The 18,549-nt window shown below is 34.2% G+C and overlaps 1 protein-coding gene across 3 annotated transcripts in view; it reads right to left on the reverse strand.

The window, feature by feature from the left end:
- FER (FER tyrosine kinase) overlaps nucleotides 1-18,549 on the reverse strand; it is a 151,599-nt gene that overhangs the window by 15,325 nt on the left and 117,725 nt on the right. For all 3 annotated transcript variants that reach the window (XM_058826024.1, XM_058826022.1, XM_058826023.1), the window contains one exon: nucleotides 15,496-15,619. In XM_058826024.1, coding sequence (XP_058682007.1) covers nucleotides 15,496-15,619 — 124 coding nt within the window. The remainder of the gene's footprint in view (nucleotides 1-15,495; nucleotides 15,620-18,549) is intronic.

Genomic DNA, 18,549 nt, shown 5'->3' on the forward strand with positions numbered 1-18,549 from the left:
ATATAGGTATATTTGAGAAACATGTAAGATTTTTAATAATCATGAAAAACCTCTTTGATATTAACTGAATTATTAGGGAAATTAAATGTCCAAAAATTAATTATCCAAGATGTACCAGAGCACAAGTTTCCATTTTGGGCTTAATAAAATTACAGAGGACTTAAATCACAATCACAGTGTCATCCATTTCCATAACCAGTCATACAAGTAAATTGTACTTTTCATAGGAAGAAAAATACTATTTTCAAGCAAAAATTGCCACTGTCCTATTCACAGAAGCAACTAAAATTAAATATAACAGTAGACCACAAATTTTGCTAACAAGTGCATTTTTATTATAATATCATGGCTTTATTCAACCTGTGTGATATTGTAAAGTCTAGCTACAATGACTGTCCTTGCCCTTTTAGACCTGGGGGATCACTCAGTTTAGTTCTTCATTCTGAATTTAGCTTTGAATTAATCTCTTCTTTATTCTACTCTATTGTATAATGTCAAATTGTAATTGATTTCTCTGTACAGAAGCATTAAATATTGGTTTAACTTATTTAGAAAACTGGAAACATCTGAATAGGCAGACCAGATACTGTCAAAGGTCATATTCCCTTGTCCACTATGTATCAGTGATAGAAAAGGCTGCATGCTGAATTTAAAGAAAATGTCTAAAGTAGAGTAGCTTCTATCACTGATTTTTTGATGATCAAGTTTTTTAGAAAAGAAACTTTTCATTCTAATAAGCAAAGCCGTTTTCTAGTGTTAATATCACAATGTATTAGGTTCAAATGACTAATAATGCAAGGCAGAGCATATGGAATTGAAAAACACTGCAACTGCCCAAGAAACCAAGAAATCCAAAAGCATAATTATAATATAATATTTTTCCCACCTTTTTCCCTAGAATGAAATAAAATAGCACAATAATACAGTATTTGCAGGGTTTTTCAAGTCCTAGTGAAAAAGGAAATATTTCAAAGTCTTCTCAGGCTAGATTTAAGTACTAGCCACAGGTGAATATCAAAATTCATCTAAGACAGGTAGCAACTCTACTGCTTTTTTAATAGCTAGCACCACTAATATAGTATGCAACAGTACCTGTAGTTTAAGTTATCTTTACATGCATTTCCATCACTTAAATTTACTTTTGCTCCTACAGCAGATAGTCATGTATTAAGATTTTAAAAGTAACAGATAAGCCTGGACTAATGTTCATGATTTTTTAGTAGATAAAGTATTTTATGGGAACTAGACCTTAAAACACTTTATTAATGAAGGTAAAAAAAGGTGAAGGTAATAAGGCTACAGAGAAATGAAGCATCCAGCCTAATTAAGGTACAGGACACTACATATTCATGAAAATAATACACAAGGCATAAGAGAGAAAATAAATACATTAGGTCTGATTAGAAATCATGAGGAAAAGAAAGAGCAGAGGAGTAGCATCATCCAACAGTCCTAGACAAGAGGATTGTGTTGCAGTCCTAAACTGAGTGGCTAGAAAGTAAAAAAAAAGAAACCTCCCGCATTTTTAAGAGACAGTCACAAAGAAAGCCAATAGCAAAGGGAGAAAAGCCAGCCACATTTTAAGGCAATTACTCATCTGGGGATGTTTCTTATTTAGGGAGAAAAGAATTTAAATGGCATATGCCAGCTAAGCATTCCTGGCAATGGAAACCATTGACAAAGTTATACAGTAATAAACGGTTAATTCATCATTTTCCAGTCAGAGAAAAAGAACTGTAATTTGTACCTTACAATATCTCTCCACCTTGAATGAAGGATTACCAACAAATGCTTAGTGGCATCTTGAAATATTTTAATATTTTAAAAATAGCCTGTTTTGTAACTAAAATAAAATAATCTTAAGACAACTGAAAATGAACATGGGGAATAATTTACTAATTGTCCTAGACAACTAAGTAAGATTTGTTAAGCAAGCAGCAAGATTTGTTAAGTAAGCAGTTAGCTTACAGAAATACAAAAGAAATTTCATGTGACTAATACATTGCAGAGACTTATATATAGAAATTTAGAGGAATAGAATCAGCTATTCACTTCCTGTAAATTAACAAGATAGGAAGTAAACTGAACCTCTGTCCTGATTTATTTTATTACTTAAAATCCACAATAGTTTTCCTACTCAAAAATAAAACTTATATGTGGAAGAAAGTATTTTTCATTTTTTTCATCATAAAGAAAAGAAGAAAATGATGGAATTTTCATGGAATTATGGTGGGGTATCCAAAGGGAAAAAAAAACCAAAACAGTGCTGATTAAGAATCTTGATTACATCTCATATTGATAGCAGGAGATGGGACAGGACTTCCATAGCTTTTGGGAATTGGATGAACTCACATGTTACATGCATATCCACCATGGTAAAATTTCCTAGCTAGGCTGAGTCAAGGAAGAGATGTTAGTAAGTCCAGAGGCTCCAAGTTCATCACGTATTGAACTCTATCCCTTTTCTTCTATTAAAACCTTATGCTATCTCATGAAGTGAAGTCATCTGTTACAAGAATGTCCTTTCCCTGGAAAATCCAGAGTTCTACATGTAGAAATAGCCCCTCTGCCTCTTTGATTTCTCTCTTTGAAGCATGTTCACTCATGTACAGGGTCCACTCCCTGAGGATCTGAGTGTTTCTTGTCCTAGTAGGATTCAAAGCTGGAAGAGCAGAAAACACTTTAGTTGTGCTTATTCTACAGTCAGGAAGAGAATTAACTATTAGAAAACTATTGCAAAGCTATGGATTTACTGCGCCTGGCTATTATTTGGAAATATTTCCACACAAAAAACTACTCTGCCATCACACTGTAGGAAGACAGGATCCTCTCTGTCATTTCATGTTACATTCATTTTAGCATTTGTTGTGGGCATAGGCTATAAAATGACTGAAGTTCAGGTAATCATCTGTTAAACATTTAAAATCTTCCTGCTTGAAGAATCATGGCTAAGAAATTTCTTAGGAGGTGATATAACAGAGGAACAAACTGGAGTTGACTGTTTGCGTTTAACAGCTTTGTTAATGATCTGAGGGAAAAGCCAAACAGGAATTTAATTAAATTTCCAGATGATATCAAATTAAGAGCAGCTTCAAGCAACAGTATGGGCAAATAAATAAAAAGTAAGAAGGAAAGGAGAGAAGAGAGAAAGAGAAGGAGAGGGAGAGGAAGGGAGGGAGGGAGGAGATATATCTGTCAGAATAAGTGTTAGGCATAGCCTGTTAAACCTGGAATATTTTAAAAAATTAAGTCTAAATACAAAAATTCAGTAATAAACAAATACTACTAGGCAATCATGTTAAAAGAAAAGAGAACCTAGGAAGATATGGATTCCAATTAAATTTGGTATTAGAAAATAAAAGGTTATTATCTACCAGACTGTGAGAAATCCATCTAGGAAAATTAAGATATCCTATTTTATTAATGCAGTTACTTAACAAACCAAAACAAGGTTGACAGGTGTACAGATCAGTGTCTGTTTCAAGTGGATGGATTAAGTAAATGAATTCAACTTTTTACTGACTTAGAGTAAACACTAGAATTGTCAGATGCTGTGGAATCTACTGTTATACTATCAGGCATATAGTATACAATAAAAAGATAGTGGTCAAAGAGGGAGAGGCCCAAAGAATTATTAATTTCTTGGATTAGTGCATTTGTTCATTTCACCATGTATGAAATGGTGACTTTTTCAACCAACCACATATTTAGGGAAACAACAAAATTTCAAGTGCAATTGGCACAAACTGCTAATTTCTGTACAGAAAAGGGCTACAGGTGTTGCCAGCTGGGTACAGGTAGACTCTCATTAAGTCAGAATGACACAGCTGAGTCTCCTCAGATTTCCATTATATGCAGGCATTTACTTGTGATTAGAGATAGTCTGGATTCGCTTGTCAAATGTAGCCCCACACTGTGCAAAGCTATCACATAAATTTTGGCTTCCTCGGGGAGTACCAGTTTGTCCTTTCTCCAAACCCAGGCTGGTGTCAGCAGCACGTGAGTGGCACTTCAGAACCCAGCTCCAGGTTCAGACATCTCCTGCAAAAGACTTGAAACATTCAGTAGAGGTGAACTATGCAGTTCTAAGCATAGGTTAAAACCATCAGAGAAAAATACTGGCCCACTGTCAAATCTAAAATATTACCAAACTCTGTTTAAATTACTATAAAATACTCCCCAAATGGGAACTGATGCACTTCAATTTAATAGTTCCTTTACAGTTAAAGGAAGCAGAAACTGCCTGCTTAAGAAAAAAATATGTCTTTATGTTTAACATAAAAAAATCTTCCATAACTTTTATAGTCTTCTAAGAGTTCTGTCTGCTTGACTCTCTCTCTGAAGGTTATAATGCTCTCCTCTGGTTAGAGAGACGCTTATTGACCTACAAAGCTAAAAACAACTGGTTTCAATTTACAACATAAGTCTAGCTATGTTACAGAAAATTAATAATGTATACTCAAGTTTAGTAACTCCTTTGAAATTAAAATGTATTAAGAAATAACCAGGATAGATAAATGTAATTGTAATCACAACTAATATTTCATACTTGAGTTCTGCCAAAGAAAAGATAATAGCAGCATGGGAGACACTGCCATTTCAGTTTTGTTCTCTGATTGGGATACTCAGAATTTTCATGAGGAGGGAGTGGGATTTCATGAATACATGCATGACCCTGCAAGAAGAGTAAGAAACTAGTCCAGGTAATCTCATACAAGAAAGTGTGGTCTGAACAAGCAATGATAGTGGGCAGAAAGGGGGCTTCCTGGAAGCAGATGAGAAGTCAGAGAGGTCTAAGATACAGGAAAGACAGTCAATTAATTTGTTAGTGGATAAGCCTGGAGATGTTTATAACCAACTAAGATGCAATATTCAGAACAGTAAAATTCAAACCCTTCCATTTGAGCATATGTAGGTTAATTGATCTTACCGATCTCCAAAATCAAAATTATTCCAAAGCAGAAGCCTTTCAAATCAAGTATTTTTACCTACAGCATCCTAACTCCTACATATATATAGTTTGCGTTTTTTTTTTTTTAAACTGGGGCTTGGCCCTTATTCCACTTATCTATTTTTATTTCCCAGAAGCCAGGACACTTGATGAAGTATCTGACATCCAGCATTGCCAGGAGCTTTTTATGTCAGGCTTGAATGACTCAGTTGAAATCTGTGAATTTAAGTACTGTAACATTGATTCAACAATTCTCACAGCTCCATGTACCTTGATGATCTCCATCTATCTTCCAAACCAATTAACATGCCAGTATGGCCTTCCTTGCTGTTTACTGCCTTGCATGAGGATTTTGAAATAGCCTTTGACAAAGAGTAACTCATTTGAGTCAAAACATGCAGCTATAAAAAAATGGTTTCATAAAAGCGTATCCATGCACTGCAGTTCTGCTGAATGAGGAGAAAAGAGGCTGAGAAGAACAGAGCAATGACAAAAAGAGAACAAAGCATGAACTTAGCTTTCTGTGTGTTTTATTTTACTCATCCTCAGCAAGTGTGATTCCTTTCAGACAGCTTAAATTGATCACAACTGTTTTTGTGAGCAGTACCTATTGGAACTGAATTTACCTTTGAATTGAGCTGAACAGGCATAAATTTCTCTTACCTTTATGAGAAAAATGTCCTGATTTTACAAAAAGAGCTGGAAAACAGCCTTCTCTATTATTTGATTTGTAGAACTATATGCCATAAAGCCTTTCAGTTTCATAAACTTTAAAAGCAAGTTATTTCATGAATACACACTAAAACCCATCACACCTTCTTTCATCTGTTTTTCACTATGTACACAGCTAGATAACAGTGATGAATATGATACATCAGTGGTAAAACTACAGCACTGTAAAGGTTGGAGGCACTTCTGAAAAACCTCCCGAGGCAGTGGTGAAAAACAGAGAAAGGTATATCATCATTACTACTATCTGGAAAAATAGTAGAAAAACATTTTGTCAAATCTACAAAATAGGTGTAACCTAGTAAGCACATACATATATATATATATATATATATATATATATATATATATGTTTGTGTTTATGCATGTGTATGAAACTCAGGAAAGAGAAGTAAGTTTTTCTTCTGGAAAACAATTTGGGAATTAATTATTTGTTACCACAGCCCAAGAATTTTTAGTCTTACAGCCTTCCATTTTTACTAAATGAAAGTTGTTTCTAGTCTGAGGTAACTCTGGTACATTCCTCTTTGGAATGTCAAGAATTAGTATAAGGAAGCCACTAAAATGTTGAAGCAATACATAGTATCTTAGTGCATTGTATCTTAGATACACACTGTATCTTTCTCCTTTTCAAAAACATTGATTAGACTTTTCTGCTGTAAAAACCAGGAAAAGTTCTCCCCAAAGAAAAGAAATTGGTGCATGAAAGCATACTTTAGCTTCCCTATACTGACATACCCTGTGGTCAATGACTTGTGCTCAAAGAGCCACCTTAAACCTCACTTCTGAAGCAACTGCTGTAGTTGATTGCATTCTCCCCCTTCTCCCACTCCCTTTATTCTTCTGCTTTTGTCTTATCCTACCATCTAATTCGTAGTTCATCATCTACTAATACCTCCTTTGCCCATTGCACAAATGGAATCCTGCAGCCCATTTTTCTTAGAAAGTAATTACATTTCACCCACTGCTCTTCACTGTAGCAGGACTGTGAGAGAAAATATTATTTACACTATCCAGAAGAGCTATGCGACTTTATGGTTTCACAAACACTAACTGCATGTTATTTTTATCTTAGTTTCAATAGCCTGTAACTTTCATTTTTTCCTTTCTGCTTTTTAATTAGAGAGAGCCTGTTGTTCTCATGCAGCGAGTAGATTTATTATTCTAAAAATGTTATTCAAATTATTTTACTGAATAATACTTGTAAATGCCTAATATTTATCAACATGGAAGTGATATTGCAGTAAATAAAAACAAATACAGTACAGTAATGTTACATTTAAAATGTTACTGTTTGTTAAACAAAACGAGAGAGTCTAAGAAAATTTGCTTCAATTTCTTTCAGTCTTTTTTCTTTTATTCCTAGCAAAGCTTACTCATGTTTTAGGAGTGAGCTTTCTGTATCAGGGATATCTCATGAGAAAAAGATAGACTAATTCAACTCCAGTGGCAATAAATAAATATTTTTCATACTATGCAACTTTTGTGACCAAAAAAACCCTTAAATCACCTCCTCTGAAATTTTCTACATATTGTTTACAACCTAAGAATTTATTCTGATATAAGCCTTTTTATAATTAGCTTTTGATACTTAATGTTTCTCCTCACTGTCTATAAAATACTATTTTCCCATAAGTTCTAGTAACTTCATTTTAGTTTTATACAGAACAACAGTTCCCTTACAATAAAATAGATCCACTTCTAAAAGAAGAGATCATGTAACTACATTCATCATATACAACATTTTGTTACAGTATCTGGCAATATTCAGAACTTTGTGTTCGTTTTTTCAATTCTCTGATGATTCCTAAAACCCAAACAGGAATTCGGCATGGCAGAAAGACCAGACCATTATCTGAGATTTCACGGAACAGATTCATTGCTATTCACTTAAACATATAAGAGCAGAAGTATCAGCTACCAAGTAACACAACCTTACCTATGTAATATGTACTTTACCTATGCAATAACAAGAAATATTTCCTTCTTAACAAATTTTCCTTTTGCATATTTTTCCCTCAGTTACATCTTACCCAGATGCAGTAAAATCTGGAAGGGCAGGGAAAATGTAAAGGAAAGGTGTGAAATCTCAGAAGGAAAAGCCCTAAACTATCAGAAGGTAAAGGAACTTAAAAAAGGTTAGGATCATTTTCTTACAAAATATTATCCCTAAAATCGCACATTTCTGTCCCTTTATATTTGTACATAACATATGCCCCTCAGCAAGGATTTTTCATGTTCTTCCTCATGAGACAAAGACCTCAGGTCACATATAAGTTATACATAAACACTGAATGTTCCTTGAAAATACAAGTGTCAGCTGACCAGAATGAAATATCTACCTTCTAATGGTAAATATCCAACCTCTAATTGGTAACTGACAGGTGAGATGTACAAAACAGAAAGCAAAAATAGAATCCATTATAAATTTCTAGCTATTGTGAAAAGTAATGGATTTTCAGCTTCCCTTGTATTAGCAGTTACCAGTGAATTCTATCACCACCTGTATTAAGCTTACTGACAATACTGACACTACTTTTTTTTTAAACACCTAGGTCTACAAAATAATTCTGCAGTAAGCTGTCAACCAATTCAACCATTACTATCTTTAGTTTAACTTTACATGACATTTTAGATCACCATCCCCCAAAAAAAGAAATACTGAAAGCTCAGAGGTCTGAAATAACTGCATATTTCCCCCATTTTATGGAAAACACCTGAAAGATGATACCTAAGCACATACTGAACAGGGACCACTAGGGAAACTTTATAATAAAATTAAAACATCAGCCTTATTGAAGCTTTTAACAGACACTCCAAAACATTAATATAAAAACTATGTTTAACTGATCATACTGGCTTATCACTGATGCCATTCAGTTGATATACAGGCTGTATTATCTTTAGATATAAAATGGAAGCTAAAGGAAATGTCAATTTGGCAAAACTAAAGATGAAACATTGTAACTGCCTTTTCAAAAGAAAATACAAACATGGAAAGAAAAAGGTAATTTCCCCTTATTTATTTAATATGAAGAAACATCAATTTGCCATTTGTAGCTAAGGAACAGCATAATCTAATATCCTATATTAAACTGGCCTCTGGGAACATTAATTATTTAATATTAGTCTCAGAATGACCACAATTGAACAAGAACTTTATTTTCCATTAGTATGAATAGATGCCTTATAATTTAATATTTTAAAAGAAGAGTAGTAAGTAGTAGAGACAATTAGTACTGGAAAATCCCCATGGCAAATAAAAGCCATTCTAATAGCTGCTGAATAAAGTACCATGTTATTCCTAAAGAGGGAAAAAAAGCATCAGAACTTCCAGTTCCATCATTAATGTAACAATGATTAAGTTAATGCAATACTTTGTGTAGTCTACGGCATGTTCATTTAACACAGTAACATGAAAAAGCCACAATTCAAATACTTATTTCTTATACACTGTGACCACTAACTCCTCTGGTAACAGCACCACCTGGAGCACACATCAGCAAGATACGAAAGATAGCATGGTCTTATGGAGACAGAATGGCGTGGAGATTTACAGTAAGCAAAAATACATTCAGACCTTTGTTATATCACACTCTGGCCATCCAAACCCACACATCTGTTACTCTAATTACAAGCCTTGTGCAGCTATGGCAAAGCTCAATCTATGATGCCTAGTTTGCTTTTAATATAGCCTGGAGTGAATTTCAAATAAAGAACACAAAGGAAAGCAGTATCAACTAGTACAACAAAAGTACAGTGTCCACAAGGAAAAACTGTATTTCTCTTTCTTTTAAATTCTTTTGTTATCAGCCATGTCAAAATTCAATAGCTTAGGGAAACAGATAATAGATTAGAAGAAAGTTCAATTTTTATTCAGAAGCAACTCTTCACCATAGTTCACAGGCACTTCCATCACAGTATACTTCAGATTCAATAATCACTCTAATTTATTATAATGAGTTTAAAGTATACAATATTCATGGGCTTAGATACTCATGTTTCTTGGCTTTGTTTTTTTTTTTTTCCTTAATGCTTTCAGATTAGATTCATGCAAGCTCACAAAAGAAAAAAAATAATCATGCTGCTCAAATAAGATCTCGGACATCCAGAACTACGGATTCAGAACTGATCCAACTTTAATTGTAAATGTACTTCTCTAGAATCAAACCACATTTACCAATGTGACAGCAAGCAAAAAAAAATGGAGGGGGGATCTCTTGAAAATCTATTTTTAAAAGCTGAAACTTGTATATAATACTCTATACCTATTCCTATATGGGAAGCTTAGTGAAATGTAGCAGTGTTCACCTGCCTCTTCTGGATGACGACAACTCAAATACTCATTCTGGCGTAAAAAAACCTTACTAGTTAAGAGGCAACAGAGAAGGTTGCATAAGGCATGTCCATATTAAGAAATAAAAGCTCAATATATGGTAATGTGCCAATTAAATTCAAAGTTATTCAAAATTATTTTATAGATATGGCAGAGTAAATTTTAGTGGATTTTTTTCTTAAACTAACAATATATCTTCTATGAAGTGGCCTGCAGAACGTAACAGTTCATAAAAGTTTCCACTTTTTTTCTCTTTAAACAGAATGGAAATACATTCTACATACTTCTAACATTCATATTGGAGAAAAAATGCTTTGAAGCATCATTTTCTATAAAGCAGAAATCCTTATAAAAAAGGATCAAAACTATGATTATTCACTACACTTGTGAGGTGTTCCAACTGTGGCACTGACAATAACTTTCTGCAAGACTTATTCATTGAAGCATGATCAACAGATAGCAACACAGTAGTACAAATTTTTTCGTACAGTTATAAATAAATTTTTTATGAAAGAAAGATATAGAAATGGAATTTCACATCATCATTTTATACATGCAATTTTGAAGGAATCGTAATAAGATAATTAATAATGGCAAATTAATCCTTGCATTAAACCTCAAAGAGTTGAGCTGGTTTGCCACCCAAATGTCATCTTTCTTTGTAAGTCACACACTAGGCAGAAAAATTACGGAAACTGCAATAAAGGCTTCAGACATTGCAACTGTCCAGGAGGAAATGGAGTATTCAGAGAAACTCAAGGTGCTCAAGGAGCCCAAACTACTGCAGAACAGAACCAAAGCTGTCATTCCAGAGAGCATGGGGTTGTGTGGAGCCTCCCAAGGGCACACACAGAAATCTTTAGTTGCTGTCTTCCACGGGATTTAGGTAGAGAAGTCAAGCGGACAAGTTGCTCCTCCTTCTTAGGAAGGAGGTCTGTTCACTGTGAAGCTGAACTGTCACTCTCCTGCTCCCGGGAGAATTCAATGCCTCCTGAAACACACAGAGCTGAGCAGCACCTTTGCTAAGCTGAAAAGGATCACTTTTCATCCTATCTGTGGTAGCTGAGCTATTGTTCCAGGTAGAAAAAGAAGATTCACAGGAAATGAAAGACCTACTTAATTTCTTAGTATAGTTCTTAAGTCCATGGTTATGAAAGGGTCCTGACACTTTTTTCTAAAATTCTATACATTTGCAGTTACCATACTTGAGATGAAAAATAGCTCTGATAGCAGAGCAGCTAAATTAGATTAATAGCAGGGAAGCAAGTACGTTCCCAGCAATTTATATGTAATTAAGTTAAATTATACATATCTAATGAAAACTAGAAATCCCGAATTAATATCCAGAGTCAAGATTTCGTAACATGAAAGTGAACCATATTTAACACAACACAGGATTTTTCATAGCTACAAAACCAAGGCACAAAGAAGCAGTAGCAATATGACTAAAAATGGAAGAACTAGACCACTAGAGAACACGATAATCTTGCCAACCAACACACCTTTAATTCAAAATACAGGAAACTTCCAGAAGATAAATTCATTGATTGAAAGGAAAATTTAACCCTAAGTGCAGGAACTTTGGTTACTGTTTCCTCACACTCAGAGTGCATCTATTGCAAGTAATTCAACCTCATCTTGTAGAAGAGGTCTCAGCACATCCAATAGAGTCCCATAAAAATTGCAGCTTCTATTCTACAGCCCCTCAAGACTGCTTTGTAAACTAAACATAAATTATGGACAAATGAATTCACCATAAGTAAACCAAATACTGGAAAAGAAGGCCACTCACAAAAGTTTATTAAACCAACTCAAATTATCACATTTCCATCCTTATCTTCTGTTTCTCATTAACAGAAAAATGGAACTATCTAAACAATAGAATATGAAAAAATGAAAGCATGAAACAATTCTTCAACCTCATGTTAATTAAATGGAGATGAAATGACTACATTCTTCTGTGCATGTTCAACCACTCTTTTAATTTTTTTAATAACATCTTTCCATGCAGCTTTTTTTCCCCCTGAAAGTGCAGTCATTTCTGTTCTTTAAAGAGAGAGAACAAAGAACAAGTGATATCTGGATGCTAGAGGAAATGCAAATGTAGATCAAATAATCATTTAATAATCATTTACATGCCAATGCAATTTCACCTAGTGAAACAGCTAACACTTAAAAAAATAAAAAACAAACTGCTTAGCTGTGGCACTGCCCCAGCTACTGAAAGGACAGGTTAAAGTGTAATTCAGACAATAATATCCAAAATTTAATACAGCTTTGGATAGAACTTTAAAATATATAGGTTGAGTGTAGCTACTGCAATTACAACTGAAGAGGAGCATTAAAAATAATAAACTGATGAGTAGCCCTTAGCAGGTAGCCAAATACGCATGGTACTAAATTAGTCACCTAAACTACTAAAAAAATATATGTGGGATGCTGAAAAAAATCCTTAAATCAGCAAACTGAATACTGTAGAAAGGCAACAGCATGAAGCAAACCAATTTCATTTTACTGCAATCTATGTAATAGAAACTATTTCTAATTATACATAACTGATCTTTAAGCAATACTAATCAAAGCCTATGGACCTTTAAACAAATTAAAATACTTAGGTTTTTTTTAACCACTGCTTAGTCCATTGTGTATTGTTAATTTTCTCACCTCTTTTTTACCTGAGAACCACTTTCAGTGGATGAAGTTTCTGACAAAAAAATAACAAGTCCAATGTTCTTTCAGAAAACCACCACTCTTTTAACAGAGTGGTAAAGCCTCCTGATATGTATTAAACTGTTCCATTCCCATTTACCTGCAGTCAACATTAAACTTCCACATGAGTAATCTGTCCTACCTGACCTTAAAAGGAGGGAACAAAGGCTCCCAGATTCCTTGTACAGATCATGCAGCCACATGACTGAACTTTCAGTGCTTGGGAAATTCCAGTGGGGTTCTGAGAACACCCAAGAACTTGCTCATGGAGCACAACACAGCTTGACTTTTCCCTGCTTTTCTGGGCTTCTGTGGCAGACAAGGGTTCTAGATTGTTGCACCTCCAGCCATTCCCCCCCAGGGTGTCCAGAAATCCTGGATCAGTGCTCAAACAGGGAACAGACTGAGCAAAATTCTATGTATGCTAAGCCTACTAAATAGCAGTTTAGCCATTGGTCAAACACATTTTAAAGTTCATGAGTACTCTATAGTTTCCCAGAGTATGCATTTGTAATTAACCTGTGTTAGTAACAAAAAATAAAACCAACCAACACAAGTTCCTTTACTGTTAGTGTAAAAATAAACTTGGTTGGTTGTTTGCCTGATTCTGAAATTTTCATTATGTTTACCTATCAAATTTAGAAGAATTAACTCATAAATAAAGTAAGCACATGCTATGGCTAACCACATAATCAAAAAAGGATGTTGTGCAACGAAGAAAATAAGACTGGTAAACTAATACTGGAAATGTGTATTTTGATTTATTAACCTATGTGTTCCATAAAAGTGAACAGTTTTCCTGAACATATGCTTTGCTTGCTGGGTTACACTTTAAAACTCTATTTTTATTCTGAATAGGTTTCCTAAAATTCTGGTTCTTCCTTTAAGGAAAGTGCTAGGTCTCTATGATAACCTTCTGTGACAATCTGTGATAATAAGCAAATTTTATGAATATTTCAGAAGTTAAAAAGTAAACAAGAAGAACGAAGTCTTTCCCTCCTTGCACTACAGTAGATGTAACCCAGGCTATGTGCATTGGCAAGTCTATGGCACTAACAAAACAGGTCCGATTTCAGCTCTTGTTCCTGATTTGGGAAAGACATGACACATTTGTATTCAGATTTCCATCTGAAAACAATGAAATCTTCATATGGCAAGACAATACTCCACATATCTTCTCTCTGAAACACATTGTCTAGAACACTATTAGTTTTGTAAACAGATCTTAGGAATAGAAGTTCCTCTTCACTAATCAGCAGAACAAATTTCCAGAGATGCAGTGAAGCCACATTGTTATCTATACCTGCTAGAACAGTTCTAGTCCACACACCTGTGCAAGAATGCCCCTTTCCCAGGGTTAAAAAAAAACAACTTTTTATATTTCAGGCAGCCCACTATCATTTAATGAATAAATATTGCATTTTTTTGCAATTATGAACTCCAGTTTTCCAGCTACGATTTTTATCTGTTGTTTAATTTTCTAAGAACACAAGAGCTTAAACAGGTACTTCAGATTTAATACTGATCATCTGAGTGTCACAGGCATTATTAAGCACTAGAGCATTTATGAGGTTAGTATAAGTCACTAATGCTGTTAATTACTCTGATTTTTATGCCATTACATCCTTGACAAACAGAGCCAGGCTGAAACACTTTCCATCATGACAGAATGATTACAATCCCTTTCTTGGATTTCCCTAAGGGAACATTGCATGAGTTAGGGTGTTTTTTTCTTTCAATGTTTCTTATACATCATGATCTTGAAGACTTGTTTCGACTAACTTGATGTGCAGGATTGCAACTGACACATTCACTGCTGATAAAAATCTAAGAGAAATGCTACTCAGGTCTCTGATAAAAGCATTCACCAGAAAGGTGTTAAATCCCAAATGAACTGATTGTGTAAGTGAGCTGTCACACAGTTCAACAGAAGTTCCACAAAGTGTAAACTGCATCAGAAATGAAAACTTGTTCTCCATAATTTTTCTGTGAAATTAATCATTGTTATGTTTATATCTCATATTTCAGCCACAGCATTTAGCAGGGTGCTATTCTGAGAGAACAAATGGAAATTAATTCCATCCCCTTTGATACAAATGGAGTGTTAACAGTAATGGCAGAGTCAAACTGGAGAAGAAAAAAGAAAAAAGAATGGTAGGAACAGAAATAAGAAACTCCATCAGCATAATGCTTAACAATCTTCCATATTTCAGAGAGTGCAGTCCAGGCAAATAATATTTTAAAATACTTTAGCTCTTTATTTTATTTTAGAACTTGAGCTCTTTCCTATTCGAGAAACCAGGGGATTTTTCTGAAGCACACTTCAAACGTACCTTAACTTCTCTGTTGGCCCAGCAAGTATTTGTAAATTTCAGACATGACATAAGCCTCACAGACTGCTTCTTGCTATGATTCATTCTCACTCTTTGAATCAGGCTCCTTATAATGCACATCATTATAAGGAAAATATATTATATATTGAAAAAAATATATATTGAAAAATAATATAATATAATATAATATATATTGAAATATAATTTTCAACTTCTATTAACAGCACTAAACTATAGGTATAAAATAATACAGCTCTTATTTTTTACCCAAATGAGTATTTTTGAGTTAGACAAGTAATAATGACCAACTTTCAGGAAAAGTGTATTTTTTTAAAAATCGTAGGAATCACTCCTGTGATAGTAAGAACATACACCTTTAAACACCTTGAATTTCCACTGAGCAAAGGTACAATAGTGAGAAAAAAAATCTTCCTTACCTATGTATACAATTTTTAGATTCAAGATATGCCATACCAGAGGCAGCATCTAATGAAAATTTCACCAACTGTTTGGTTTTCAGCTCATCCTTCTTTTTTCTTAGGAATGACAGGAAATCACCTCCTAGAAAATCAGAGAGATGGACAATGAAACAGACTGATAGGATACTCACATTTGTCTCTCACCAGGTGTGCAAAACCAAAAAAAAAGCGTGTTATTAGAGTTCAGTTCATCCACCAGTTTGAGGCTAGTCCAAGAAAAAGGAACTCATCTTTCAAAAATACATTTTCCCTTAAATATCGTTTAAATGCATTAAAGTGAAAATTGCACAGCATGCTTTTGATATACCTAACATTTTCACCAGTGTACATTAAATACAGACTCACTTAAAATATGTTGACAAAAACAACTGATAAGCTGTGATATATATTCTTCTCTAATCACAGAATTATTAATTCTGATTAAAGAGGTTATGTTCTATTAGCTACATGACAGTAGTTACTTTTTAATTGATTATTCACAGTGATGCTTCTCAAATTCTACACTGATGTGTTGGAGGAGTAATGAAATGTTTTCTTCTTGGGCAATGTTAGCTGGACACTTGACCAGAGCAGTGGAAGGTGAATACTGTGCCTTCAGTCTTCTGCCTTGGAGGAGCCAAGAGAGGGGTCAGGGTGGAGAAATTCCAAAAGGAAAATTGTGTTAGTAAAAAAAAATATTCTGAAAAACTGATTCTGGACAAAGACAAGCTGGAAGAATATTATACAAACACTGCAAAGCCATGTTTGGATTGATATAAATCTATGAAAGATTTTTCTAAAATGTATTTTATATTCCAGGCAAAGACAAAAAAGTCACAGCACAGCTTTTCAGACCACACAATTATTTGGGAGTAAGTAACCAGTCACTGCTCCAGTACTTGTTTCCTTTCATTTAGGACTGAACTGACTATTAGGGTTTGTTCTTGCAAAACAAAACCAATTTGAAATACCCTATACTGACTTTTAAACTCCAATGAAAAAGGACAGATGACTACTGCAAAGTGGACTGGGTAATAAGCAACTTTTTAGTCTGAGAGGTTACTGACATAGTCTGGTAACTGGTAAAAAGCAGGTATTGTCAGAGGGAAGTAAGATAAACACTCCAATTAATTACGTGTCTTTTCAATTTCTTGCACATGTAAACAGAACTATTCTATTTACAGCAGACAGCTAAAAACAACTTTAAAGTAAGTCACCCCTCCAACATACACAACAAGCTGACTAAAATTTTGTTATTTATGTGCTGAGACCTTGCTCTCTCTCCACACAGGAATCATCTTTTAATGAGTAAGCATGACTACATGCCTTTATGAATGTTAAGTCTTCCCTTCTTAACAAACTGGCATTACTTGAATGAGAGCAGTAAATTAAGGAAGCTTATAAAAATACATTTAAGACCTTAAAAGACACTTAAGATCTTAAAAAAACCCTCTATTGTCAATCAACCACTGTTTCAATATTGAAAATTAAGAATTGCTAACAGCTTGGAAGAACTGAAAAGACAGATAAGCTCAGTTTCATATTCTGGGAAAACAAAATAAATAAAAACCAAACAAACAAAAAAGGAAAAAGCACAAACAGCAAAATAAGTGCAGAAACAAATCCCCCCAAAATCTTGCAAAAATTCTCTATTTAAAAAAACTTCCTGTAATAACATCAGTGTAAACTATAATCCTCAAAATTCATATAAATTCTTTGTATAAATAAATTTATGCTCCCCACAATCAACAGTGAAACTATCTCAAGTAACAAGGTATTAAAGATAACAAGGAAACTTAAGACAAACTTTAAATAAAAGAAAACCCAACCATATTCATCAAAAATTTTTAAAATACTACATGCTACAAATTTTTTTCCAATATGCTCAGGCAATCAAATTAATATCCCAATGAATAATATTAAAAGCTGCTCAGTTCCTTACATCAGAATATGTCACAAAGCACAAGCCTGTTACTTGCCAGTGCAATTCACAATCATCAGGAAGTGATTTAGACTTGCTGATTTTCATTGTGGCATGCACTGTACAAAATTCTAGAGTTTCCACCAAAAACAGCACCAGATGTCGAGTTGTATACAGTGCTCTTGATGCCTATCACCAAAATAGAGTTTTAATTACATTATTTTAAACTGTCTCAGGGTTTTCACTAGCTGTTCTGTTTTCTTAGCTTTCCTTGCATAGAAATGGGAAAAACATCTTCTAAATATTCTGTTAAATATTAATTTAAAAGCAGTGTTAGTAGCAGAGAAAATAAAACAGCCAAGTGACACCCATCTCACCCTGTACAATACATATAATGTTTAGACTAAATCTGATTATCTTCATCATTGTGATACTAACATAAGTTTAAGTGTCTGCCCTTAAGAGTAACAGAGTTACTCCTCAGTGAATTCTGACTTTTACTGTGGTCAGTGCTCCAGCTATCATCTTCATAGCAAAGCATTCATATGAATATCTTCAAGGCTGAATTAAGCCTTGAATTTCTCAACAAACTCTTCAGTGCACAGCTGTGGTTAGGAAATGTCGTTTTGTACTGTTAAAAATATGTTTCAATATGAAAAGCCCTAATTCAGCATTTGCAGGACATAGTGTCAGAGCATTATTTCCAATGTAATAGCTGCTGATAAAAATGAAATAAACAGACCAATTAGACTATGAAACAACTGATACAAAACTAGATGACTACATAATAGTAAGCAGCAATGCTTTCTCTCATGTGGAATTTCCATTGTACTCTGCATGGCTACCTGTTATTCCAGTTAATGGCCCACAACACTGCTAGAAAATGAGGCATGCTCTAACATCTCCAAGAACCACAAAAAAAATTAGACCATTATATACATATTATCACCTAGCAGAGATGGCTTGCCTGTTTCGGGTTTACAAGAGGATAAATAACAGTACTGGAGTCCCTTCCTAGTACAACAGAATTATTTTACTAAGTAGAGGACAAAAAGTAGCTCATAAGCAGAAGTTGCATGAGAGCAGCCTGCTGTAACCGGGCTCCTGAACAC

The sequence above is a fragment of the Poecile atricapillus genome, chromosome Z (genome assembly GCF_030490865.1).
Source record: "Poecile atricapillus isolate bPoeAtr1 chromosome Z, bPoeAtr1.hap1, whole genome shotgun sequence".
NCBI lineage: Eukaryota > Metazoa > Chordata > Aves > Passeriformes > Paridae > Poecile > Poecile atricapillus.